General features: G+C 39.1%; 1 protein-coding gene across 3 annotated transcripts in view; it reads left to right on the forward strand.

Annotated features, from left to right (window-relative positions):
• Positions 1–18: 18 nt before the first annotated feature.
• The window catches only part of Efa6 (Exchange factor for Arf 6), a 31,600-nt gene continuing 4,165 nt past the window's right edge, over positions 19–27,453 (forward strand). The window contains exons 1-11 of one of the 3 annotated variants that reach the window (XM_022841234.2): positions 19–438; positions 553–748; positions 11,461–11,904; positions 17,030–17,420; positions 18,386–18,532; positions 19,184–19,513; positions 20,679–21,135; positions 22,424–22,686; positions 25,300–25,435; positions 25,958–26,239; positions 26,768–27,372. In XM_022841234.2, the coding sequence (XP_022696969.1) occupies positions 623–748; positions 11,461–11,904; positions 17,030–17,420; positions 18,386–18,532; positions 19,184–19,513; positions 20,679–21,135; positions 22,424–22,686; positions 25,300–25,435; positions 25,958–26,239; positions 26,768–27,372 (3,181 nt within the window). In that variant the 5' untranslated portion in view covers positions 19–438; positions 553–622. Of the gene's footprint in view, positions 749–11,460; positions 11,905–17,029; positions 17,421–18,385; positions 18,533–19,183; positions 19,514–20,678; positions 21,136–22,423; positions 22,687–25,299; positions 25,436–25,957; positions 26,240–26,767; positions 27,373–27,453 lie in introns of all 3 variants that reach the window. The other 2 variants (XM_022841233.2, XM_022841235.2) reach the window with 2 other exon arrangements.

The following is a 27,453-nucleotide window of genomic DNA, read 5'->3' on the forward strand; positions in this document are numbered from 1 at the left end:
GACTGTTGATTCCTGGGTTCTGTTTTTGCTGAGCGCCGGCCGCTGCTACTGTTGTTTGTTCGGCCGGACGGATTAACAGAATACTCGTGAACCGCTTGCCGCCGCTACCACCCTCACTGCCTCTTCGTGGTCGGGGGGCAACGAAGTCCAGAGTGCGAGTGCAGTATGGCAATGGAGAGGAGGGAAGTCAACACGTAACACCATCACCAGAAGCAACATCATCAACACTTTAAAAGAATACTTCTAAGATATAGAATAATTGGCATGTCATCTAACTGAAAAGAAATTGCGTTAATGCACCTGCTTTTTTGTGGTACTGTGATTTTTTTTAGTTTTGGTTAGCTTGTATGGCTACAGTTTACTCCTATGTAAACAGGAGCTAAGTTTTCTGTGCGATGGGCTTTATTAATGTTTCGAGAGCTGTTGGCGTACAATGTGGTGAGTGAGGACTGGCCGTTTGTGGAAAAGGAATTCTATGCAAAAGGGTGGTTTTCACGTTTAAAAGTCAGCGCCAAATGCGTTGTCAATAAGCAGATTTTTGTTCTTAAGCAGAACTGTGACGAAACTCAGCGTGGAGTTCCAGCCGTGCAGCAAAGTTGTTACGTCCGAGTCCATTCCAAGGATGGTGGTCGAAGTTCGACTTCGAAGATCAAACTCCCTGAACGGGTTCGGATTCCGGATTCGACATCGGGGTGATGGACTACCAACGGTTTCCGATGTTGTCACAGATGGTCCCACCGCTGGTCTGGTAAGTCTCTAACAGTCTATAGAAATATGCCATAATTTATATCAGATAAAGTTACATGTACGTTTATATACTGTGTCATTATTGCTAAGGTAAAATCATTAATTTTACTCAATCATGCAGACAACGGATCCAGAGGTTTTTCTGCAGGACTGTGTCCATGTTGAAAGACTTATTGGCGATATTATGGGAGCCTGGTTTTTATTATCTTCGAATATGGCATATTTTTTTTTACAAACATTCATGTAAATGTAAATACCAAACGCGAAGGTATTTCTTTCAGGTTTCTATGTTTTCTCTCATATTAAATAAACTACTGTTTCAAAGAGCTATGATTGTAATTAACTCGAATACTACGTTCTCTATTGATGAAGAAAGCGCTCCACAATTGTCGTTTTCATCCTGTTCATTAACTCATTTATCTTTCTGCTTCTAGCTTTCTTTCAAGCTTTTCTAGAAGAACACACCCAGTATTGTTGTTCAAGGGAGTTGGCATACTGAGAACTGTGTAATAAACTGGTATTTCTCCAAAACAATGTTAGTGAATATGACGGATCTAGGCTAGCTTCAAAGAAGCCTCATTTTATTTTTATATGTCTGACCATATTGGCTACCTGACTAAAAAATATTGAATTAAAAGTACCCTCTTTGTATCATACAAATGGCTCTATAAAGGTGTAGAATATTATATCAGTTCGATGTATCATTTTTCGCACTGTAAGTCCATGTATTATAGATATATGTTATGGTCAGCTAATCGTTGTTGTTTACGGTTTCTTTAGGCATGGTTATACACAACGCGTTAATATAGTTGATATTTTTAGCTACCGAAAAAATGCTATGTCTTGTCTTTTTAAAGTTAATCTATAGGTCATAAACGATACATATACCGACATATCTGGTCGGATATATTCCAATATGCATTGTTATTTATTTTTTCTTTACGAACTTACTATTATTGCTATCTTATAATAAATGTAGTGGCGAATCTCTTGTGGTGTTCTAAATATTAAGTATTTTTTAAATATTAGTGACTAAATATTAGTATTGCTGCTTGTTAGTGACGTCATATTTATAAAAGAAAAATGCATCTTTTCCATATTATGTTTCGAGTCAGCATTTCAACTTTTTCCATGCATCACCACTTATCGTTTAAAAAGTATGCCTTTTTTCACATTTTTTTATCTTCTATATTATTCCGGCACCTTAACTGTTTGCTTAAAAACGTATCAACGATTTTTGCGGATGCGCAAATATCGACAAAACGTGGTTTGCCAAAACGGTACAAAAAGAGTTAGGAGCTAAGCGACCAGTAACCCTTCCAAAATTACCTGGCCGTTAATATGTAACACTGTTATGTGAATTTTTTCAATGTAGAACTATGAACATGAAACTTGCTTCTTCCACATTAATATTCTAACATCGGTTTAACTTACTGATCTTTTAACATGTTCTACTATGAGATTTACTAGATGAGTCACTTATGACAGATTCTATTGATGTGATTTGTTTGAAGTCAAAAAATTAATATTGTGCTTACCTTTTGATCACGTTGCACAGACCGTTTAAACGTTATGAGGTACGTCGAATAATACTAACGTAAGCGACCCTGCTACATAAGTACAATTTTTCTGTGGGTCATTATCACCCCCTTCGTCGGTGTCCGTTTTTAGTTCCTCAGATCATTATTTGTAGGCGAAAACTATTCGCAAAAACTACTGCTGAAGGCTGCTTGTTTTCAAAGCGTATTTAGCAAGAACTGATACATATGCAAGTTTGAAGCTACGTTAAAGGAGTGCACACAAAAGAGTCAAAAGTGATGTTGAAATATTCCGAAAAAATTGTTGATTCTGGACACTCTTACAATCACTATTCCCCATACATTACATTTTGAAAATTGACAGGGTAGCCTTTAAAGTAACTTTGGTCTATTTCATGCAAAAAGAATCGAACGTGTGGATATAAGAAGGATTAAAACGGCAACTTTGGACTTGTAAAAACCTGGTGGAGTCTCCTTTATATGAAACCCTAGCCTATGAATAATGTTTCCTTATATTCCAATCTTTTGGGCCAAATCTGGAGTTTAGTACCAATTTTAACTGTAGACTTTTACAGTGTCTAGCTCCTCTTTAAGTCTTCAGTGGCTCAACAAGATTTTTATGCATTTTGAAAGGGATTGTACGGATTTTCGATATATACAATAGTGAAGGAGGTATAAAAAAACACTTGTTTGATTTCAAATGTTCAAACATCACAGTAACGCTATGGTAGCAACAAGTCCATATATTAAAAGTATGTTATTCTACTAAAATGAACGAGTAATAGTATATTAGTTTCTAACAGAGAAGCTGTATTTTGATGGTCTACATGACTGTTGGGTGTTACGTTTGTTAAAACCTGATACCCTTCCTTTAAACCTCGAATTTGACATATTTTATCTAAATAATGTACTCTTTGCTATGTGTTGGCGATGCTAATTAGGATATTGAACAAAACGGTGCGTTGCGAAGTATAGCTCTTTTTATAAGAATAATCAAAGATCTATTCGCCAAATCTTCAAAAGGTTTTCCTTCATAATCGTAAGCTTTCATTCAGCTAATCCCGTATCTAACTATACAACATCCAAATATCAACGTTTTTTGGGTTTTTCTACTTCCTTACACGAAAAGTTGATTTGCTGACGATAATAGCTTCACTAAGACATACATACTAAAAGATGAGTTGTGGTATACTATCTTGTCCTTCTTTGAGAATGAACTTGTTTGTTTTAGAGGACGTATTGTACTCTAGCTTGAATGCTCATGTTTAGAAAAAAAACAAAACTTTTAATGCTTTTGGTGTTGGTAAATTGCTTTAAATTAAAAAAAAAAATGTGCTTTTATTACATTAGGTAAAAAACTTAATAGTTACAGCATGATTGGAATTTGAACTATCGATAGTTCGCGAAATTTCGAAAGGAGTAGATAGAGAATGTGTGTATTTTTTCTGATATTGGTCACTTATCGTGGAGGCATTTAGGCGCGATCGAGCTTCGTTACTGCAGGCAATGGCTACCGCTATCACTGCTTAATTTGCGTGCAATTTTTTTGAAAGAGATTTGGATTCATGCGTACTGAATTATAAAAGAATTGTATAAAACCACAACTGTTTCCTTTTACTCTTACTATTTGTGCGTAAAATTACGTCGTGGTATCTTCCATTGTCTTCTTTTCGCGGCCAGCTCAATTTTAAAACCTTTGTTTTATTAATTTCTTCGACGCCAATGCTTTTTCTAGGAGTCGAAGGAGGGAACTAGTAATGTGGATTCCAGTATGGAGAAGGCGCAGGTTCGTTTAGGGGTTGAGAGATTGGAGGAATGGGAAGGGCGCCGAGGGAGGTGGCCTTGGATCTTCTGGGGACTGACGGACCAAAGGGCCTGAGGCCGGGGGTTTGTTTGGGCTGCGCGCGCACCCGGGTGGCCATAGTGTCTCTGGCAGTCGCCTGCTTTGGGTGGCTGCCCTGATGATGTCTACCGCTGTCGGTACCTAAAAATGCTGCTGAGCTCCTATGGAAATACAGAGCGACTAAGATCCACCCACCCCTTGTATTTTCCGCTCATGTATCTAATCATCTAGTCTCATTATTGTTGTCGCTACTCCGGCCTTTTGCTAAACACACAAGCGCAATAAATAAAGTAGGCAATTAGGCGTTCCGCGATGATACAATGTGATTACGAAGTGATGTGATCGCCAATAATGTGAAATCGGATCATCTGAAGAAACGTAGCAGTATCTACGGTGTGTCGCACCAAGAGCAAAATTGTATATATCGTAGGTGACAAACGAGTAGCCCGCCTTCCACTATTTTGTTAGTTCACGTCATTGACTTCATTAATCATAATTATCACATTACATCTTATCTAATTTTTCGTCACTATATAGCGCTTTAATTCAACGTTATTAAGATCTGGCTTCGTGAGTGCTGCATAATTCCTTCAAAATGCTGGGTAGAGAGCCAGCAACGAAGGCCATAACACCGCCTATAAGTATTACCTACTTGGCAATGTGCTGTTCCACCCGTTTTTTGGTATACACCTAATAAGTAAACAATCTACGATTTACATGTATGTGGAACAACGGGGAAAGCACAAATTGCAGCAAAGGACCATCGGCCACAGGAGCATCGTTTTGAATTCATCCTAGCAGAAAATACTGCGCGCGGTGAGTCCCCCCTCCCCCCGGATATATGCACCTTCTTGTCCTTGCCTCTTTACGTTCAATCTCGTAGCAAAATGCATCCTGGGAGTTCTATAGGTGTGGATTAATTTAATGTACCACATATTCGCCAGCAATTTTGCTCTGTGTAGTCGACCAGAAGGCTGGGAAGGTAAAATTCGAAAGTATGTCAAATAAGAAAAGCGTCGGAATTGCTTAACTCAGTGCATGTTAGTTAGAGAATTCTGTTTCCATTGCACGCATTGCAGCTGTTACACTGTATTGTATTATATTGCTTCTGATATTTCGAATATCATTGATGTAGAGGGATGCCGAAACGTGAAAATTTCATCGATGAGATAGATAATTGTCTGCTGAAGTAGCAAAGTGTGTTGTAATCACTACTAGAGAAATCCGGCGTCGTAGGAACGTCACGTGAGCATCTATAACGTTAACAAATCCATAAATTTTTGGCAATATTATACGGTTATAGTTTTTATGTTAGCTACAGATGCAACGAAGCTTGCAAGACGCTAAAACGAACGTTTCCTGAAGAGCATTATTAAACTCAGAATAATATGCATAGTCGGTTAGGAAATAGGAGAACTGTGGGTATTTTGCTGGTTGTGTTTAACAATTAATTAGATTTTTAATTCTTAAAGCTAGTTTTATTCTCTTTATTTTGGAACACATGCTTTGCATCGAAAATATTGTCCCGCATTCTTTCGGTGTTCTAGTACTCTAACTTTTCTAGTTGTCGCTGAAGATAGGGCAGTAGTTTACTTTGTCCAGGTTATGACTGGTCACCCTGGCAGCTTTTCTCCTGGTCACTCAAGATTCCATGATAGTGACTTTGCCGTCAAATGTGGCCACTAGTGCGTTCATTAACAGTACGGAAATTATTACCATGTGCAACTGTGTCCTTAAATATTAGTTTCCTGTCCAAGTCAATGTCATGTATGTAGATACGCATACGGAAGCGCTTATTTTAACCTTCTGATTTCGCCTAGTTCCGTTCCTTCACTCATTTTTCATTCTATGGTATAGTGGTGTCTCCCCTTACGCGCCTTTGCATTGAAATCATTGGATTACTTTCACACAGCGGGTCGGCGTCTAGTGTAGCCAGCGTTGGTAAACATACTCATCATTGTGCAATGGCTTTGTATTGAAGGTATAACTATCAATAGTACTACTATCGTTTCGGTTTTCAAAGAGACGTATAGCAGCAGTGCGTCACACGCTATGTATCATCTCGGTTAGTCTGAACTTTATTTACCCTTAAGGTACTGTGGATGCCCATTTATAGTTTGTAGGCTCTTTTGAGAAAATGAGCAGACTTCAGTCGCATTGTCTGGCAAATCGTTAAGCCATGGAAAGAACAAATGTTGTAGATCTACGTGAGTAAATCATTTTTGTCAACAGAATCCCTTCGTTGCAAAGACAGCAAAAAACTGCATTAAAAACTTGCCCCCAACGGTTGTTGCTACAAGAGGCGGTGCTACAACATACCAATATTCACAATCATGTTAGATTGTTTGCGACTAGTTTAAAAATTGTCGCCGATGTCTTTAATGTAATACCGCTCGTATAGGGTTAGCCGTTGGAAAACATATCGCTCTAGTGCTTCGTCTTGAAAATTAAGGCTATCTGATTGAGTATGAATAATATAGCATTAGGCCGATTGTTGTATTTGTGGTTTAAGTTACTCGTTGGAGTAACTTTTCGCTTTCTAACCGTTTTTATCTATTTTCGTGTATATTTGTTAACTAATTGCCAATAACTGGCGAAGTGTTTGTGTTGTGACGTCTACGTAACTTTTCCTTTCGCATCTTTACCCGTATGCCGTTTATAAAATTTGCTTGGCCCTAGTCTATCAAAACGCAGTGCCACCATATAAATCACAGACAAGTTTGCTTTAATCACTACCACTCAACTTGCTAACCAGGAAAAAAAAAGTTGATACCTTAAAGACGGCAATATTTATGCTACTGGCTTTTTTAAAACAGTTAATGATTTATCACATGTGTAAAATAACCACGACCCAAATTATGAAATATATTTATTTGTTATTATTATTGTTTTTAGTTTAAAAAACAAAAAACATGGCCATGCCGACAGATTTAAACTGGAAAATTGCACGCGATCGTTTTTTAATAGTAATAATATTCAAAGTTGTATGAAAGTTCTGCTAAACATAAGGCCTGGAAACGCACTATTTGGAATTATAATTATATGCTGTTTTATGACGAAATGTCAGGAACAACAAATTTAAACTTTACAAGGCTTCCGCCATATGAATGGCGTACTTCAAGGTAACGCAAGTGAGAAAACCAAGTTAGACATGCTCACCGTATACAAATGCTTCTCTCGAATCAAATGTAATAAAGATTTTTCTGATTTTTGCTTATACACAACTTTGGGTAAAATGCACTGTGTACTAAATATCACAGATTTATTCAGTGTGTGATTCCAATGTCTTGAGGACAGGCCTCTCCATTTTGGTGGGATCTAGGAGGTAGCGTCTATCATAATGTACTGAACCAAAAGACATAACAAACGTAAAAAGTCATAACGTTTCAGTTATAATGATGAAAAACTAATCAATACTAACTAGCATTATTACTAGAAGCTCTCAGAAGTACTTGTTCTTGCCAGAGGTCTCTTTCCATGACAAATCTCTGTCTCATAGCGCCGTAAATGTGAAAAAAAAATGTTGAAGTACTCTGCCTTCAGGTCTCCCGCACTCATTTTTTGAGGTTTGATCCCATTTTGTTCGTCGCTTGTTCCGATGAATCTAAAGCTTCCTGAACGCTTTGATACGTTGTGAGAACTTTGAAAGGGTTAAAAAGCTTTTGCCATTACTGATACATCTACAAGTGTTGTTCTTGTCACCGACACGTGTCTCTTGGCACAGTACACCATGAAAGCCATGGTCTATATGTATTGTTATGATGTAACGAATTTCGTCTACAAGCGCTTCTTTCGGAGTCGATTATAATCATGCTAGTGAAAAAAATCTAGGCCCATTGCGCGAATTTTCAGGTTAATGTTTTTTATTCGCTGACTTTTCCTTAGGAAGATCAAAACACTCCGCATGTCTTATTTTTAATGAAAAAAAAATCATAAAGGGTAAATCGGTCGATCGTATCACGCAGTGTGTAACCCCTGTCTAAAAGCATTGGCTATTTCAAACCAAGTCCCGCAAGCTTGTGTTGGCGTATCCTTGAGAGCCCGATTACTAAGTTGCTGTAGGCTTGTTGTCACTTTGAAAGGCTTATGTAGAAAGTTGCCAATGTGATAAGGATTAGGTTTCCCGTTGAATGGGGTTTTAGTGCCAGGGTAAGTGAAAAGGTTCAGAAGGGTTACTAGAAAAAACAGCAACAGCAAGCAAGTGGTAATTTTCTGAACTTTACAGCTACGCTGTTGTCAGCGTTAACTGCTGGATCTAGATTTCGCATTGCATTGCGAACGTGGGGAAAGTTTTACGTGGTTATAACAGGCTGCCACAAAGACTTCGATGAGAATAGTTCATAGAAACACGAGACAACGACATACGTAAATACAGTCTGTTAACAGATGCAAAGATATTGAAAATTAGTAATAGAAATGAGAAGTTGATTAGGGGAAATTTGATAAAACATGAGAGAAGTATGCCAATAATTGGAAATTGCGAAGCTAACACCCATCATTTCTGAGTCCCTGTTGGATTTAAGAAAAAAAAAAAGATTTAAGTCTGCTATTTTCAACGCTTGTATCTTGGTGAATTTTCTAAATGGTAGAGCTCCTGGCTAGTAGGATACCTAATGGACAGCTTTGAGAAAGAAGAAGCCCTGAATCCGCAAATACACTACAGGCGCAGGTAGTTGACAGAAGTGTCAGTATAGTTTCTGAATCTAATTCAATCAAACATCGATAGCTCTTGGATGCTTAATGTATCTCTTATTATTGAATCTCTAATGATCTCTAGCGATTAACGCAAAAAATGCAATGCCCGGCTTTTCTTTAATACCTCTTTGAAAACAAGGGAGCATTTGATGTGGATTGCACCACAAAGTCTGTCATGGGTCCAGTCCTTTTAATATTTTTTATATTTTATTATTATTAACCATTTTATCCAGTAGGAAAGCAATTTTCGTTACTCTTCAATTGGTTTCTATCCTACTAAAAAGAAAAAAAAGATGTTACGGATACGTTGTTCCCGAAAATAAAACTAAGAAAACAAAATAAATGTTGCCAAATGTTAGGGTCACAAAAATTCTAGTCTATTCGCAACTTTGGACATGCTTATTAAGCCAACACCTATTATAGTCATTGTTGAACTCCTTGAACATTCTGATTTTTGAAGCTTAGACACGGTTAATGAAAATAATTCTCAACAAAATGTTCCGTTTAATATATTCTGTCCTTTGTAGCCTAATGGGGCTGATTGGTAGTTGTAAGCATCGGCGCACTTACAGGATTCGCTTGGTATGCCAGTTTCTATTCAACTGGCGGCGCGCACAAACAGTACTTGTGCCATGTTGTATGTTGGAATGTTGTTACAGCTAAAGCTCCGTTAGATGGGGAACAAATTTTCGGAGCGCCTTCGAACGTGGCCTTTGTAGCTCAAGGGCTGTGTAGACCAGCATAGAAAAATGAGAATCATTAGAAATAGATGCCTTAATCCGTAGCTCGACAACAGAGCTTGCTATAATGCTTGCCGTATTCTTTAAAAGCTCAGGTGATTTCAAAGGAAATAGGACGCAGTGGTCGTTTTACTCGGTATCTCGAATATGGTTGCATACTGTGTTTGGACTATTCGGTCAAGTGATAACCGTTTTTGGCAATCAGATATCGCAGGTTGAAAAAGAAATGCAAAGCCGCTTATCGCTACTTTTTGTTATTTAAAAAATTAGTTTTTAAACTAAATCCAAAAAATGCACGTCGGTGCATATATTAACCTCGATTAGATGGAAAAGTGTGTTAATTTAGTATTTAAAATACTAAAGTAACTGAGTAAGAAGTGCATTCATTCATAAAATATGTTCCTTTTATAAAAGAAATAGCAATAATTGGTTCACGCTATATAGAACCTCCAACGAGAAGTATTCTGGTACCGGGCATTCTGGTGTCAGTTACTTAGGTTCAGACAAAATCATCAAACACAAACAAAGATGTGTGTCCATCCAGACAATAAACATACATTATCCTGATATATTCTCGGTGATATTTACACAGCTGTTATAAATTAAGATGTATTGCGAAGTATAACGTTCATCAAGGATGTACCGCAGACCACCCCTATTGATCGATGTTGAATAGCTATAAATGTAATGACCTAATTAACTCTATTAAAAAGGCATAAAAAACTTTTCTGAAGCAAATATCCATATATTGAAATACCGTTGCTTGCGAATAATGCAGACATGATTCCAAAATTTGGCAGTTTATACGACTGACAGCTACTTTGACGCAGCGTACAACCCTTGAGCTTTTTTTATTTTTATACATTTCTTTAAAAAAAAAAAAACTCAGTTCAAAAATTTCTTTTTAAATCAAACAAACTGAGATACGTGGACAGATAGGGCTCGAAAACATTTGGGCTAGCTAGCTAACTAACTAAATATATGCGTATGTAACTTAAAGCTGCCGGAAAAAATGACGTCCAGGCTATGCTGAAATTTAGGGGAACTTTTAGGGGAGAGCTTGGAAGGGATTCTTTCTGTAATGTTCTTTCTTATGTTTTTCCATGGCTCGCACACCAACATCACCGGCGGTACGCGTGAGCTTGCCATTAAGTCGAGACTAGTGAAACATTAGGGTTAGCCCGACTTGGTTTATAAACGTTTTTCCAGACATTGTTAACCATACGTTGTAACTTTCTAGCAGTTCGGCTCGACCGTCGCCTACGGCATATGAGTCTACCGTCCAGAAGAACTCCTCAAGCCCTTGGTAAAAGCGAAGGACAAACACACAGCAGAAAAGCACAATTAGAATAATAAGAACCTGAACGATTGAACATTCAGCACTAGAGAACTAGTTTCTAAGAAAGTTGTCTACTCCCCGTAAACTAAAACCGTAAGCATAAAGAAAAGAGTTCAATGAAGGGCAAACATTTTAGGTAAATATTTAGTAAACGAAATTTATCCAGCTTGTTAATTTAGTTACGCCAATTTGGAACGTTCATGCGAACCGCGATCACGGTGAAATATTTCTTGTCAAAGATAAGATTGCTTGCGGTAGCTTTGCTCCTGCTGTTTCGCCTTACAATGCTTTCATTAACTAAACGACAGGGATACGTCTGATGTTACTTGGCGGTAGGTATTCGTAAATTTAACTAGAGCGAATGAAAGCTTAGCATTTTCAAAAATAGACCATAAACTATGTAACAAGGTAGGTAAGATCATAGCGATAACAACAGTAACAATTAATGCATGGTGTTTATACCATGAAAAAGAGGTCATTGTTAATGGGCCAAAGCATAAAAATTTAGGGCGACTTTAAATCACATAACGTGTTTTGTTTTGTTCGTATTTATTACAGTTGGAAGCGGGAGATGAGATCGTTTCCGTGGACAGTTTGATTGCAGGAGACGTGCACATACGCCAGCTACTGAAGCACCTTAGGCTTGCGCGGGATGAAGTTACGCTTGTGGTTAAGAAAAACCCCAGCAACAGTAAAAACAATAATAACATTGTTAGTGTTAACGACAATAGAGGTAGAGCTAATGCTTCTCACAATGAGCCCTCGCTAGACAATAGTTATCGTGCTTCTGGTGACTGTCCTCAAAAGAGTGTATCAAGCCCCCGTGTTGACAACAGGCCTCAACGATTTACTCACGGAAAAGATTCTTTCCAAAACACACAATTATATTCGGAGTTAGGAAGCGCTCAGTCAGATCGATTCCACGGTAGAGAAGCTAGTAGAATCTCACCTGGAAGAGAAGCCAGCTGGAAGACTGTTTCGGACTACGACAGAAATATCCAGGTGGGTAAAGAAGGGAAAATAGTGTTTGATCTTCGCAAAGACTTCAAACAGTCGTACTGGACCAGATGTATAAAGAAAATAGATGACGTTTCATATGGTGCACAGCGACCTTATTCAAAAAAAAGTTAAACGGCAATGCCAATGTGTAGTAACCATGAGTTGAGCGCCAGGAAAGACATTACTAGTAACATCATTATAGACTAGTTTTTGTTCGCATTGAGAATATCTCTCTAGAACTGGCATTTAAACTTTAGTTTTTTTATGAGTGGACCTACACGAGGCCAGACCTATGCGAATGTATAGGTTTAGTTTCCAAACTAGGATACAAGCTCTTCTGTAATAAAACGTGGAAGTTTTGGTATAAGCATTACTGAAATAAGACATGACAAGCTCCCAGCTATGAGGACCATTCGACATTGTTTAGTGTAAAGTACTTTGGGTATCTTTTGGTACTATTGATTTCATTATAACTAAAGCTAATAGTACTAGTCTAAAACGTGAGTAACCTGAGGCATTAATAAAATATAACTTGATATATTTGTTAAATACTTAGTTAGTAATATCTCTAAATAAGTAAAGGAGCCGTACGTTTAATTGAAGTATAATTTAGGTGTATTAGAGAACTTCGTTTATGGTATTATAAGACTCTTAGCATGGTTTGTTTTCTCTTCGCATCTATGATTCGTATCATAGTCTTAACTTATTGCTACATCGTAAAGTACACTATAGAATGTCCTGGTAATAAATTAACATCTTAAAATAGCTTTCATGTATGTCGTAATTTTTCATTTTGTTTAATTATTATATGTACATATGCTAGCTCTGTTATCAAAATAACTTCCTTTGGTCACACACTTTCGTCATACACAGTGTAGTATTTACGTGCTCTTGGAGGGACTTGCAGAGACATATGGTCTTCTTGATCAGTGTCGTCTATCACTGATACGACGCAATAATATAGAGGTACTAATAAGAGCAAACGAATTCGGATTGGGGTTCACCAATTAAGCTTCACCATCTCGGTGGACTCTGTCGTCGCTCAAAGACTTAGCGTAAAAATAGCAACAAGCGTGAACAATGACGGTAAATTTATTCTTAATCAGCAAGGTGAGGTATACATTTTTATATACAGTCGAGTTATGATAAGCAGTTATCGTAAACTATTGAACCAAGTTAAATGGAACTAAACCCTATTTCTAGATGCATATGGCTGACTGTAGCTGCGTAGGCATCACGCATATTTGCAGAAACGTATTTCTTTCGTTAAAAATTGTTTCGGAAAATTTATCGAAGATTCGTGAAAACACAGTACGTCAACAGTACAAATTTTTCAAGGACAAAGGTTGGAGTATTGGCGGCGAGTCAAGGGGTGACCACATGCCGCGACTCGAAAACCCAGAATGCATTACTGCATTCAAGGAAGCTTTCAACCAAAACTGGTAGGTCGCATGTAACGTGTGAAAAAATTATAACCCAAATGCTGAAAATACGACAACTGAGTAAAAATGTGGTCTCCGTGAATCGAGTCCAGACCAAGTGGAAATGCTTATAGTGTATCCTACGTGGAATTTGCGAAGTTCTAATCAACAAAAAACCGCCTGGAGCATACAGTTGCAATATACCTCTGATAGATCTCTGTCGCCAACCGAAGAAAAACCACAGAAGTGAAAATGACGTTACTGTGGATAGAAATCGGCAGCGTCGAGTGGGTTTAGACGTAAGGTAACTTGCAATGGACATTAAGGGTTTTTGTTACCATGCGATACTTACCGAAAATGAAGCAATGAACGCAGCGCGCTATCTCGAGCTCCTCAAGACGTTCATGTTGATATGGTAGTCAAAAGCACGCAGTACGGATACTTATGGCAACGTTAGTCGCCATCGCCTTAATTACTTCCTGGATTTAGCAAAATGATTATCTAATGTTAGCGAAGACCCGCTTGTTCTCCTGATCTATGTCTGTGTCACTGCGGGGCTTTCCATGTCATAAAAAGAGCAACTAGTGAGTCCACAAGTTATTTATTTCAAGAAGCCATAAATACGGGAACGCGAAAAATAAACATAGGCTGTCTTGAAACTGCCAGAACGCTGAGAGAAGTATATTAGAAGAGCATTTGCAGTATATATTAAGAATTATAATTTTAGCACAACTAATTAAGATTTTGTTTAACTTAGAAGTGCGTCGGATTCGTTTGTAACAACCTTATGTTATAATCATGATGACATAATCATTTGAAGCAAGAGCTAGTTGTCAGATAACTCGTGTATATTGTATCTATAATTCTCCGATACAGTTCTGAGAGGACTCAGAGAATTACGAGCGGGAATGGGAATGGGAATGGGGAATGGGAAAGCACGAGAACGCGGCAACCCGTATTTAATTATTTACGAAACACGCTCGAGTCATTGAAGTTGCCGTTAGTGACTTTACCAAATATATGAACAAAAGTGAAGAATTCTAATAAAAATTGGTTTATTTGGTTAACGGCCGTTTTTTTCGACCGGCGGTCGCGTTACCCATTTGCCACCTCTGAAAAAAAGTAAAATAATTTATCAAAATGTATTTTGTATTTGAATAAACAACAAACATATCTTTTCCAGTAAGTTAATTTCGTTCAGTGTATTTTTTTGAAACCCATGTTATTAATCCTGTGAATCGACTGATTCCTCTAAATTTCATATACTAACAATGTATAAGCTGGCGGTAAGTGGCTTCCTTATTACAAACGGTACCGTTTTTAATACTATACACAGTGTTCATAAGTGGCTTTTATACATAATTGTGCTACTGTAATGTACCATATTGTAATTGTTCGCTGCTGAACATCATCAGCTGAATTAGACTTAAGGGCAACTTCATTTGACAAACGCCTCCGCCGGCGTCCTCCAGCTTCGGGTCGCTTGTTTGAACACTGCAAATCCGCAACCGGAAACAATCATAATACTGCTAAAGCAAATATCGCAGAATTGTCACAATTAACTACTGAGTCATAGATATTCGCCTTGATAATATGGTGTTGTTTATCTGCTCCTGTGGGTAACTACAATGGACGCATTTCATTCTAGAATGTGGTCTGTAAGACCACTAAGAGCCATCAATTCTGTAGAAGTCTCTGGAATCAAAAAGTATTGACTTCAAAAAAAAGAGCATATCGCATCGGCGAAGTTAAGATTGACTGATTTCCCAACGTAAAAATGATAACATTCTTTTGAAAAGTTGTTACGAACTTGATTCTACAAAGGTTTCAACTGAACGATTTCCAGTTGGTGCTATTAAGAGATTAACTATACAGAGCTGGCACCTTAATTATATGCCATGAAGTACGTAGTTCATATGTAATCGTTTAGATAACACATGAGTCACCCATGAACGAAAAAAGATCATCAAAGGCCTTGGTCTCGACGGTCTAGACAGGGTAATGACCGCTATTGATGCATAGTAACCGAATAAACTGACTTGGTTAGCAGTACAGCCAAAAGCTGATCACTAGCGAAATCATAGGAAACGCGAGCAAGATGTTTCCAAAGGCGTACAACATTGTAGAGCGAAAAATAGAAGACATATGATTGGGCTCGAGTAGCGCTTGTTTAGTGATGACTGCCTCTGAGGTTGCATCGTGTGATGTAAGGTGCAGTAACCTCGCCAGCTTCCATGTTAACTGGAAGACCAGTACAATCAGAGACGAGGGTCGTTTATTGAACGATTCGTGGAACAACTGAGGTGGCCTGCCACAACGAAAATACATTGAGTTTGGATAGAGCGGTAGTGGAAAGAGGAACGTGTGTAGCAAAGAAAGAAAAAAGGATCTAAGTTGCGAGACAGAAACAGACAAGTCGCCATTGGGTGCTAGGTGGCCACTGATATTCACCGGCCTCTGTCCGATGCACCGCCCATTGTCGACGTCGTCCTGAAGTCCGCAAACGTTTCTGATCCCCTAGCTTTCGATAGCACAGCACTACGAACGGGCTAGCGGATTTTGTGCAGTTCCACTGTTGGCAGAAAATTACAACTGTTAGCGAGAGGAGAATTTCCTTGTAAGCGAAAGCGCGTTTCCCTTCATAACAGTGTTGGTGCGTTCTAAATACAGTGGAAACTGACCTAAAAAAGCAGACGCAATGGGACAAGGTTGGAAGCCCGAGGCGAACAACGTTACGTTCAAGTGTCAGACTGTTTTATTTATGATTAAGTCAACAACTAGTGGATTACTTTATTGCTGGATGCAGGTCTTGCTTGTTTTTGATGTGAGTATGATTATCTCAACAAAATGTCAGTCGAAATAAGTGGCATTATTAACGTTCCGAGAGGTAAAACGGGCTTATTATTCTTATTCAATAAATACTTATAAAGTCAAACAAATACTATATGTTTTGATTTCATGGATAACATGTAGAAATCACTCGTTTCAAGTGTACTTAATACATTGGAATCATAAGCATGAATTTCAAAAAGGGCGCAACCAAATGCGGCTTTAAATAACGACACTCGCTAGAAGAGCCTGAGATAATAAATACGGACGACTGTTCTCCCATACATTTTTAAGGCCACACAGTTCCTTCAATGGAAATAAATGTTTGGCCAAAAAATTGAATACAAGCAATGTGAATACATTTTATACGTTATATATTATAATATCTTAGAGCTCTGTAAATAGAACTGATGTGATCTGATCCCGTTAAAATTTGCCAAGATAACGCATCTTTGCAAAAACTACCTGCTCAGACAGAAGGGACATCACATCAATTTCGTTCATACATGTGTTTACACTACTAATCTCGAAATAAGGCGTGGAACAGAAATATAATGTGATTAAACCTACCTCTCGGCGCCTTGCTTTTGGCCTGAAGAACTTGATCAAATACGAATGACACTGATAAATTACGGGTCTGCCCAGTGACCGCTAAACCTTAAGATAAGGTTAAATCCTATTTGAAACATATATAATTGTTTAGTAATTGCATTATATAAAAAACAATTAATATTCATTCTGTGCAGCATGTAAATTTATCTGACAGGGTCCTTGCGGACACAAAACAATACTTCGCCCATTTCAAAGCGCGTTGACGATATAAATGCTTTGGTCTGCTGTATTTCTTCTTGGCGGGGCCTATGATGTTTTCATTTTAGGTCTCTCCGCAGGATCATCGCTTCTTCACGGGTGGGCGGTTTAACCCAATGCTTCAGTCGGCTTCATCGGCGACGTCCAACGGATACGCAGGGGGGCCCCTTGGGGGCCCCCAGCTGGGGCCAAGCTCCACCATTGGGGCTATGAGTCACCATCGAAGGAGTCATCCTCCTCCAGATTCAAACCAAAACAATCACTTATCCGCAAGTATGGGTACTACTACTACGATATCTGAAGGACAGCCCGTTCTTAATCATAAAGACGCCGCCACCGAAAATTCAGCGGTCACCACAAGGATGGCGTTCGGGAGCTCATCAATGTCATCGAGTGCTTCGATGATGAAAAGCCACAGCACTGAGAGGAAAAAAGTGGCTGAAGCGTTCATTATGACCGGTCAGTAATAGAAATAGTGTTACTCCGAGTTTACGCGGTAGCCAACTACTATCGCCATAGCAGAAACTAGTGGCAGGCACCTGTTACTCGAAGCAATTGTGTAAAGATGGGTCTATCTGAGTTTGAGTTAATAGCTTAAGACAAAAGAACCCTTTGCAAGGGCGACGATGTAGTTTTTTAGTAAAATATAACAAGCTGAAGCGATGATAGTTGATGCCCACGGATCCCCAAAAAGCAACAGAGCATTGCTGCAAGAATTCGTTTACACCTTATCAACTTAAGGTTTATGTCTTGACCCATGCAACTCAGTTGTCATCCAATTCATACGGAAGTTCCCCTTAAATTCACTTCGGAGGCTCTGTAAATAATAAGAAATATAAGTAATCGTGATTGAATTTCTATCGCAAAACTTGAAGCCATCCCTTGCAAAATGGAATTCAGTTATTTCATTGTGGTGCCACTCATTCATTTACGAATCCTAATCCTATTCTTTCTGTTATTATGCTGTGTCATTGTTGCTATTCCTATCGCGGCTACGGCCAACTTCCTTTGACGATGATGGTGATACTGATGGATGGTGCCCGCGCCGTGGTGGTGGTGATAACGTACGCCCGTGCGGATCTTGGTGACGGCACTTATTTCTATGCACAACAATGGCAATTGTGACGCTCATTATATCCGACATAAAACGACCTACTACGTACACGCTAACATAATTCTCGGTGGCTGTTACATGTGTTATTACTGCGGTTTACCCAACTATTGGTGACTCACTTTTATCACTGCTCAACATTCTATGTCGCTGTTGTGTGATTGTTGCTATCTTGCCTTTGTCGTTCGGCAATATGATGATGATCGTGATGTTGACGACGACAATGATGATCTGTAAATGGACGAACTATGTTGTTTGTTGTGATTGATTGATGACAAATGAACGCATGTATGAACGGGCATTGATAAAACAGGAGACGCAATAATCATAACGAAGAGTTTAGAGAGCACGACTGGCATCGGCTGTGACGATACGAAGGAGATGAAGAGCTCACCGGAAGATGAAGAGCATTCAGCAGCATCCAGGGTGACTTTCTCCAAACATACCAACGCTACCACGGGTATGTGATGCTGGTAGTCCATCAATTGATGGCGATCAAATGCCAAAACGATGTTGACCATTTAATAGTCCCTATTAAAACGACGTATAGGCAATGATGGAAGCATACATTTCTATTACTGTTGACGCCTCGGCTACTGCTATTATTAGTTAGCATACAATCAACAGACAGCTGAACAAAGCGTAGCGAAGACGTCTGCGGTGCTCGTCCCGAATGCGTGTGTCTGTGTGTTTGTTACTCAAACTAATTCCATACCAATCATAACGCATAATGATTTTTATTTCTTTCGTCAATAACATCTAACTAAACAATGGTAATACCTGCCTGAATCATTTATATCTCACCTCATCGTATTTAATAAATTCTTTCTACACCTTACAATCACGAGCAACGAGTATAAATCCAATAAAAAAAATACCACGTTACCAAAATACTAATAAGTTACCTATAGTACTATCATTTTGTCATAGATACCAAAGGACTTGTTGGCAAATCTGCTGGATCAACGCATGTCGAGATCAAGCATCAGTATCGTACTTAAAAGAACAACCACTCTGGCGTTTTCCTTGACGTCGGATCAGTGGCTATTTTTGTGAATTGGTGATCGATCGTATGGTTTAACTTGTTTATTTTTCCCGCCTCGGTGGGCAGGCGAGTGCACTTCGGAGCTGGCGTCTGCATTCGGGAGCGAGGAGCTGGGAGCGGGCTACTCCGACTTCGATATGTCGACGGCCAACACGATATCTCCGAGCGAGGACTTCTCCCGGGAAGAGGACTGGCTTGAGCCAGACCTGAGCGAAGCCCATCTGAGACATTCCGCCTTCGACGGTCAAGCCGGCCCCAACGTTGTTGGTCCAAGGATGCGCCGGTCTACCTCCGGACACTCGAACTGCAGCGCTGGCACAGGAACTCGGAACGGCGGTCACAGTAGCGCAGGCCTTCAGCAGCAGCAAACGACAACAACAACAACAACAACGACAGGTGAGCAATACGTTTTTTAGGATCGATCTACGCATTGCCCCTCACTTCTTTATAAAAAAAAAAGTGATTTTGTAAAAAGTGTGATAATTTATGTGACCAAAATCACTTCGCTCTCGTTAAGTAACTCGCTTTCTTTTATAATAATATCACTAATGCACAATAAGTAATCGTATTTTCAAATCACATGTTTGAGAGGAATACAGATGCACATATTGACCAGAAAAGCTCTTCACACTTGCATCGAAAGGGAAAATAGTTATGAGTGAAGGAGAATTACGTGTCATATGATCATTGTCATTTACGTGTATAATAAAAACAGAAAAATCTAATACAACAATTCTACCGACATATTTCTTTGTTGTGGAAGTGCGCCATTTTACTCAGTTCTCTACCAACGGTTAGAGTTAATGTTGAACCCCTAGTAGCAAGAACCCCTTTCTATGTGTGTGTGTATCAATGAATTGTACACTCAAATGAATTCGTCTTTGTGCATGTAAACATGTATTGACGCCCCACTATGTGTTAACTGCGTGCTGAGCGCACAAACACGGTGTGACTATGGCATAACACGCGACAAGAAAGGAGAGCAGATCTTTAACGCGACCATGCGTGGGATGTGACGCGTCCATAGCCCGAGAATCTGGGTTTTGAATTAGCATGCCATTTCCAAGCTTCGATACTCACCGGTGTATAAGGATGGGCTTTAGAACTTGACTCTTGTCAAGGTGTCCCGGTAAGTCGAAACTCTGGCTAACGTCTTAACCGGCACACTTCGATGGAGACTGAGTAAAAACGCGGACAAGGTATGAGGGCTTTGAGGGCTCCGTTGGTTAAAAATGAAATAAAAAAAGAGCTCCAATATGACGCCAACATGTTCCATTGCACACAAAATAGTGTATGACAAACGACAAGCTTTGGTGTATATACAACTTGCATTAATTGTCACTCTATACAGATATCACTAAACTTTCAAAGTAAACATCAAAATACAAGGATTTTTTTTTTATTCATAGATATGTCATTGTACGAGGTGTTTTGATTCGCTCATACATTTTTCATAGTTAGAAATATGTTATCAATGCTGTAGCTGTAAAGAAAATTTTACTATGTGGCTATTGAATTTTATGCGTTTTTTAATTGCGATTACATTTTTTTCACGAATTAGTAACTACCAGTTCAAGCTGGCAACGTCATTCGATGGACGAGTCTTCGTTGAGCTTTTACAAAGAGGAAACGTTTTCGGAAGAGCGAAAAGTGATTAATACCAGTTTGTGCGGCCCGGAAGGTGGTTCATTTGATGCAGGTCTGACCCCAGTAATCACTCCGGGGGCTAGTGTAATGTCCGAAAAGGAAGAGCGACCACGTGAACCACCTACACCTCCACCACCTCCTTTACCAACGGTGTCACCGCCAGCTTCCCCAGAAGAAGCTCTAAAGTCTCCGCCAGCCATGCTTGGATTATTGGCCGATTCATCGGGCTCACCTTTAGCACCTCTGGGCTTGCCACCTCCAGGCTTGACGCGGACCTCGGTCGATGTCCCCTCTGCACTGCGTTTAGCTAAGCGTCTTTTCAACCTCGAAGGTTTCAAAAAAGTTGACGTTTCGCATCATCTCTCTAAAAAGTAAGTAACCGAAACAGCAAAACACACGCTTTTAATTATCCTCTAATTGTAAGATCATAAGTATAGTTGTATATTTTTTATGTATAGTTGTTCAGTTTGCTGTAGTGGAATCGGCTGGTCCCCGTCATTTCCTAAAAAAAATTAACACAGACAAAATTCTCGAAGTCTCAATTTGGAGTCGATGTTTTCTACGGTGGCCTAGTTGCATGGTTACTCCTTTTGTGGTTTGGAATAACTATATATATATCAAAGAAGATTGTTACTTGCAAAGGTTTGTTTCCAATCATCAACTCAAATAGTTGTTACTATTTGCGGGATTTTCGATTTAACCGTATAATAGAGCAATAGGCTTTGTTAAACTGTTATTTTGTTAAACTTTTACAGTACTTGCGCAGGGGATCTGTTTTTTGCAACATGCAGTTGTATAAATAACCTTAGGGCTTGGTGTTTTTCCCTAGCCGATCTTCGGGCTAGAGTGCCTCATAGCTATCCGATTCTTATAGTTTTGAAAATGACTACTGGAAGCCATAAGATTCGTGCACTTGGCCTCGTAACCACATAATCCCTATATGTTGCTCCAGCGTTGTTAGTGACCCCAAATAGCTTTCTTTTAATATCGCTGATGTAAGAGCTCCTCACTTCCCATATATTGTATTTAGTAGCATCGGAGTGCCAGATTCTGGATGGCGAACCTCCTAGGAGAGACAATAGAGGCGTAATACAGTTATGGGCACATCGGTTTGGTGAATTTTCGGTTAATTTGTGATACAAAAGTATAAGGATTTCAGAATGCTCGAAAAATGCAATGTGTTGTTTCTATTGCATTAGTGACATCCTGTTTTTGGACCTACAGACGCCTACCTCTGTGACTGCTAACCAATCACTTTTAGAATTCAGCATTACACCTCCTGTCTTTCGCAACGAGCCTTAGATAATTCTTAAAGGGTATTTCATGTTGAACATTGCCGAACTAACCGGCGATCCAGTTGCCAAAAACTTTAATAATAATCTCAGTGTCTTGTTTAATTCTTTCACTGTAGAAAAAGAACTTCAAGCGTCATAAAAACATTTCATATATTAGGTTGGTTGCGCAATTGCACATGATTTTTAGTCGAGGTAGTATCTTTAACAGGGTTTTGGGTTTTTGCGTTTGTTATCTACATCATCAATTTTTAGTCCTTCATTATTTGTAATGTTCAAAATCCGTATTGGGCCTGGGATTAGAGACGTGTAGCATCAGTGCTAGCTTTTTTTTCAACCAATCTGTATTCTCTTCCTTGTTGTGTAGCAATGATTTCTCGCGATGCGTTGCAGAAGAATATCTTAGACATTTCGACTTCTCGGGCCTATCGTTAGATGTGGCTCTGCGTCGTTTTCTGGACAAATTTTGTCTTCAGGGCGAAACTCAGGAAAGGGAGCGTGTGCTTGCACATTTCAGCAAGCGGTTCCTCGACTGCAATCCTCAGTGCTCAGATCAACTTGGATCACAAGACGCCGTACATACTTTGACCTGCGCTCTTATGCTTTTGAACACTGATCTCCATGGAAACGGTACGCACCTACAACACCGCCTCTATCAAATCAACTTTAATTATTTTGCTTTAGAAATTCTACAGCCTACACCAAATGAAACAAGCTCGTTTTGCTTTAATCTTTCTTTGATTTCATTTGTCTCCTGAGAAAAGGGATGAAGTGACAAAGACGGTTGGGAAATCTGATTTAGTTCTACAATAAAATCGCGGCCATCTCGCGACCGTCGATTTCGTTTTTATCCCAAATGTAATTTCAACGTACAGTCTAGACAAACATTTTCGAGCTCATAGCACAGTACAACACCGTGTGATGTGATCCGCTCGCTAATTTCGCGCTCTACGACACGTTATTATTTTAACGATCCATAAGAATCACTTCAATTTGGTAACAGTGATTGTAGATGGAAATACGTATTGCTTTGAAAGAGATGCATGGAGTGATTATCAACGTATGGAAATAGACCCTTTTCCGCATTATAATTATCGGGAACGCAAGACGGGGGAAGCAGAAGAAGTATTCAATAAGATCGATTCTCACCTCTAAGAGGTAACCTTGAACACGACGACCCAATGTGGTTTATACACAACGGAGTAGTCTCATCACAGAGCTGCCATTTCTTTTTCGGAATAAACTGAGTTATGTTTTACTCACCTGTTGCCCCAAATTTGCTCTATCGGATTCGTGCATATTCTGCTCTCTACAAGGCGAAGTTAAGTTAACAAAGCAACATTCAACGTTTTAGAAAAGCGTGGATAACGTTTCTTGAAGGGTTATTATTGTGTGTTTGTTTGGTTATCAATCAGATGTGATTGACGATAATAGAGAGCAGATTATTCGTTTCAGACAAAGGAGGCGAAGATAAGTAAGAGAAATTAAAAAATTAATTAAGATAATACTTAGATTCTACATTAAGTTGAAAAGTGTATTTTAAAAGATAATTAAACAAATAACTTTTACTTTATTCATAAAACTTACTGATCGGCCCTTGCTTATCACATTTGACACACTGATTACTGATGCTAGAAGTAGTGAATGATAATTAACTGGCTACACATAGAATATTGTGATGTAATCATGCGTACCCACCATGATCAGACTGTGGTGCGATTTTTTCTTTCTAGGTTTTGTCACCAGTCGTGACCTATAAGGTTCGCAAGTATAATATAAATACTAGATATAGGCGTTATAGATCTGGTCTCATGGATGGGTGACATGCTGATAACATTAGACATAGCGAGCATAAGTCTTGTAAATGTCTAATTACTAACAGATCAATTTCTAAACTTCTGTGGAGATTTTGAGTTTCTGCAATGTTTTCAACCTGAAAATTGAAAGGACATTCGCGGAGACAATCTATGAGGAAGACCTGTTTGTTTCTATTGAAAGAATTAGTCTTTGGTTCGAGACGTGTACTTCTATTCATTTCCTAATTTGACATACTTTAGGCCTGAAAAGGATATAAGCAGACGACGACTCAGATCCAAAATTAACCATACTTGTTTTTGGGCCGTGAATTTTTTATTGTTCTTAATCCGAAACGCTACGTTTAGCATTTTTTCGAGACTGAAAAAATCAAAAATTAGATTGACGTCCATCAGCGCTGCCTAGACAGGTTTCTAAGGCATTGCGAAAAATCGTTTGCTGAACGCTTATTTTTATCAGAAAGATCATTAAGACAGTACAGTTATTGGTATATGCTTGCCTAGCGTCTCGCAAGCGGTAACTATGCAATGTAAGCAGGTTTTTTCATACACAGAAATCGGTGTTTTCGTTGATGTAGAAAAAAATATTCTTTCGGTGCAAACCCATGAGAATTATATAAAGTTGTCATATTTACATAGAGCTAACAGCTCTTCACTGGGTGTCATTTAGCATTTCGAGAAAAATGACAAATGCCTTTCCTTTATTTTCAAAAGCTTTAGCTTTATTATTAAAGAGTTGGTATCGCAATGAATAAATTTTATAAGATAAACGGTTAGCAGAAATATCATATTTGAGCTGCTTTTTTAAGCCTTATAGCATTTTTAGTTTGGATGTCTTGTGGCGTTTCTCACTCATGGTGTTTATAGGATAGTTATGTTTAATAATTATATTCAAGGCTGTTTCTGCATCAGCAGGTGGAAAAGTAGATTGTATAAAAGTACATACACCCACAGGAACATTTAAGCTTGCCTATAATGCAGGTGTAAAGTAAGGGCTCATGACCTGGCGACAGGTTCACATACGACTTATTCAAACTGACATCTTTCTCATGCTCACTTCTGTGATTTGAGTTCAGCTTCTCCTAGAAACGGGAAGTTAAAGTTTGTGTCTTGGGTCATACGAGAATCTATAGTCATTTTGCTATTTAGTAACAAGTTGACCATATTTACGCGACACGCTCTGTTCAAGTGTTTCATGACTTCCTTGCACGTCTGGAAGTTGTTCGGCCTTCGGTAGAATCTTGTTTAGGAGAGCCCCACAAAGCCATCAAGAGAATTAATTGATGCGAAGACAAGGCTTGATCGTGAACTGATTGCTTTTATTTTTGCTGCACTTAAGAAGTTTACGGTTCCGCTTCCACAAAATTAATCAATCAGTTTATCTCATGTATATAGCTATCTAATTAAACCTGATAATTATAATTTGTAGGACTGTCGAGAAGAAGAATGACAGCGCAGGACTTTGCTCAAAATTTGTCGGGACTAAATGATGGAAAAGACTTCCCTAAGGAAATGCTAAGAATGCTCTTCCAGGCTATCAAAGACCAACCTATCAAGTGGGCTACGTAAGTATTTTGTCGACGAAAAATACAAAAAAATCAAGTTGAGGAAAACGTTAAAAAACCTATTAATTTGATATGGGCATCTCTTTTCAAGAATGTTTGCCTAGCATTAGCGAAAACGTTGTAGAATGAAAAGGCATTTTTTATAGTCGTTCACTGCAACCATCTATTCTAGTCGGCGCCTTACAATTTGTTTTTACGATTCGCCTCTTACATACGCCGCAATTTATTATACAATGTAACCTGGGATGATGGTTTCAAAGCAATTTACCCGAGCAATTATAATACGGTTATATTGCAAGAATATGATTAATTCTAGAGGTGGAAACGCCACATATATTTGTCCTCCGTTTCTTTTGTCATAGATACTACAGTATCCGAGTAACTGCCATCAAAGTTTTACGCGTTGTTATAAACTGGCTCTTTTTAGCAAGGCAAACATGGTATTTTCGTAATAAGCTCGCGCATTACGGGCAACATTCTCTTCAACAACGACTATAATATGCGTGTTTCGTCGACTTTCAGAGAGGGTGAAGCGACACCTACACATCGTGGTGCTGAATCGTCTACAGGACTCACAGGCGCAACCACTACAGCAGGGAATACCGTGGCGGAAGGAACCCGCCAACAGCAGCAACAGCAACAGAGGGATTTCCGTCGAGGTTATCTTGTCAGAAAGTGTTGTGTAGATCCAGGCGGAAAAAGGACTCCTCGTGGCAAACGAGGTTGGAGGCCCCTTTACGCCAAACTGTCCGATTTGCTGCTTTTACTTCATAAAGATGAAAAAAGTTGTGATGAAATGAAAAGGTAACTATAAACTGACAGCTGGCCCTATACGAATTAGATAGTTATTGGATCAGTCAAAAAGGCTGGATACGTAGGTTATTTGGAGTTTGTTACGTTTGAGACGGTTACGATACGTAACTTTAGGGAGAATTAATGACGTTTGCTGAAATGTGACAATGTTGCATTTTTACTAGTTAGTTAAAATAAAACTCATATCAAATGAATAGACGGATATAACTGATTCGATTATTGATTAAATGATACTATAGACAGAGGATCGGATCTATTTTTTCCACGCGTGTGGCCCAAAACCAGCAGATACTTCATTGCATTGCTCCAACATGTTATATAATACGCTAGCTTAGTCAACTATTACTATTTGCAGTTATGACTTCTTCCTCCAAACTAATAGCCTTTATAAATTTCCAGCAGACACAAGGCAAAGATTATGGAAATCAGAACTTTTATAAATTTCAGTAAAATATTTTTTGCGCACGAAAATACGCCACTCGATTAGGTTTTCACTATTTACATCTCATTCCGTTGAAGCTTAACAGACTCGATGCAACACACAACGCCGATACATCACTGTTTGGCAACGATAGCGTGTGACTACACAAAACGTCCTTGGGTATTCCGTCTCCAGACGGCTGATCTCGCCGAGTTCCTGTTCCAAGCGACGTCAGATGAGGATTGCCTCGCCTGGGTTGACACAATCAACTGTGTAGCAGCGGCGCTATCTGCTCCCGCCCTTCCGGCCCCCACGTCGAACACAGCCAAGTTCCAGAGGCCGACGCTGCCCATCTCGCACACTAGGCTAAAGCCCCAAGAGCAACTCGAGTCACATTATGCCAGAGTGCTCTGCCTGGAGAGGGAGGTGCATGAGTGTCAGGCTTCAGGAAATTCGCCGGCGCACCACAATACTAACACGATCGCCAATAGCTATAATAACGTTGTTGGTAGTGCCAATAGTAGCAGTAGCGGTTGCCACAGCAGTTCATCGTCTTCGTCAGGTTCGACCAGTAACAGACGAAGAGAGAAAGACAAAGAAAAAGAACGGGCGGAACGCAATGCCGCTAAAGAAGGCTTCCTGCAGTACGAGCTAAAACGATACAACACCTACGCTGCCGTTCTTGCCAACGCTATTCGCCAAGGTAAGCATACCTATATTACATTATGTGTACTAATGAGCCTCTGTAGAGGTTGCTTATAAAGCACATCTACATTATATATAG

This window comes from Varroa jacobsoni, unplaced genomic scaffold (assembly GCF_002532875.2).
Source record: "Varroa jacobsoni isolate VJ856 unplaced genomic scaffold, vjacob_1.0 scaffold_917, whole genome shotgun sequence".
Classification (NCBI taxonomy): Eukaryota; Metazoa; Arthropoda; class Arachnida; order Mesostigmata; family Varroidae; genus Varroa; species Varroa jacobsoni.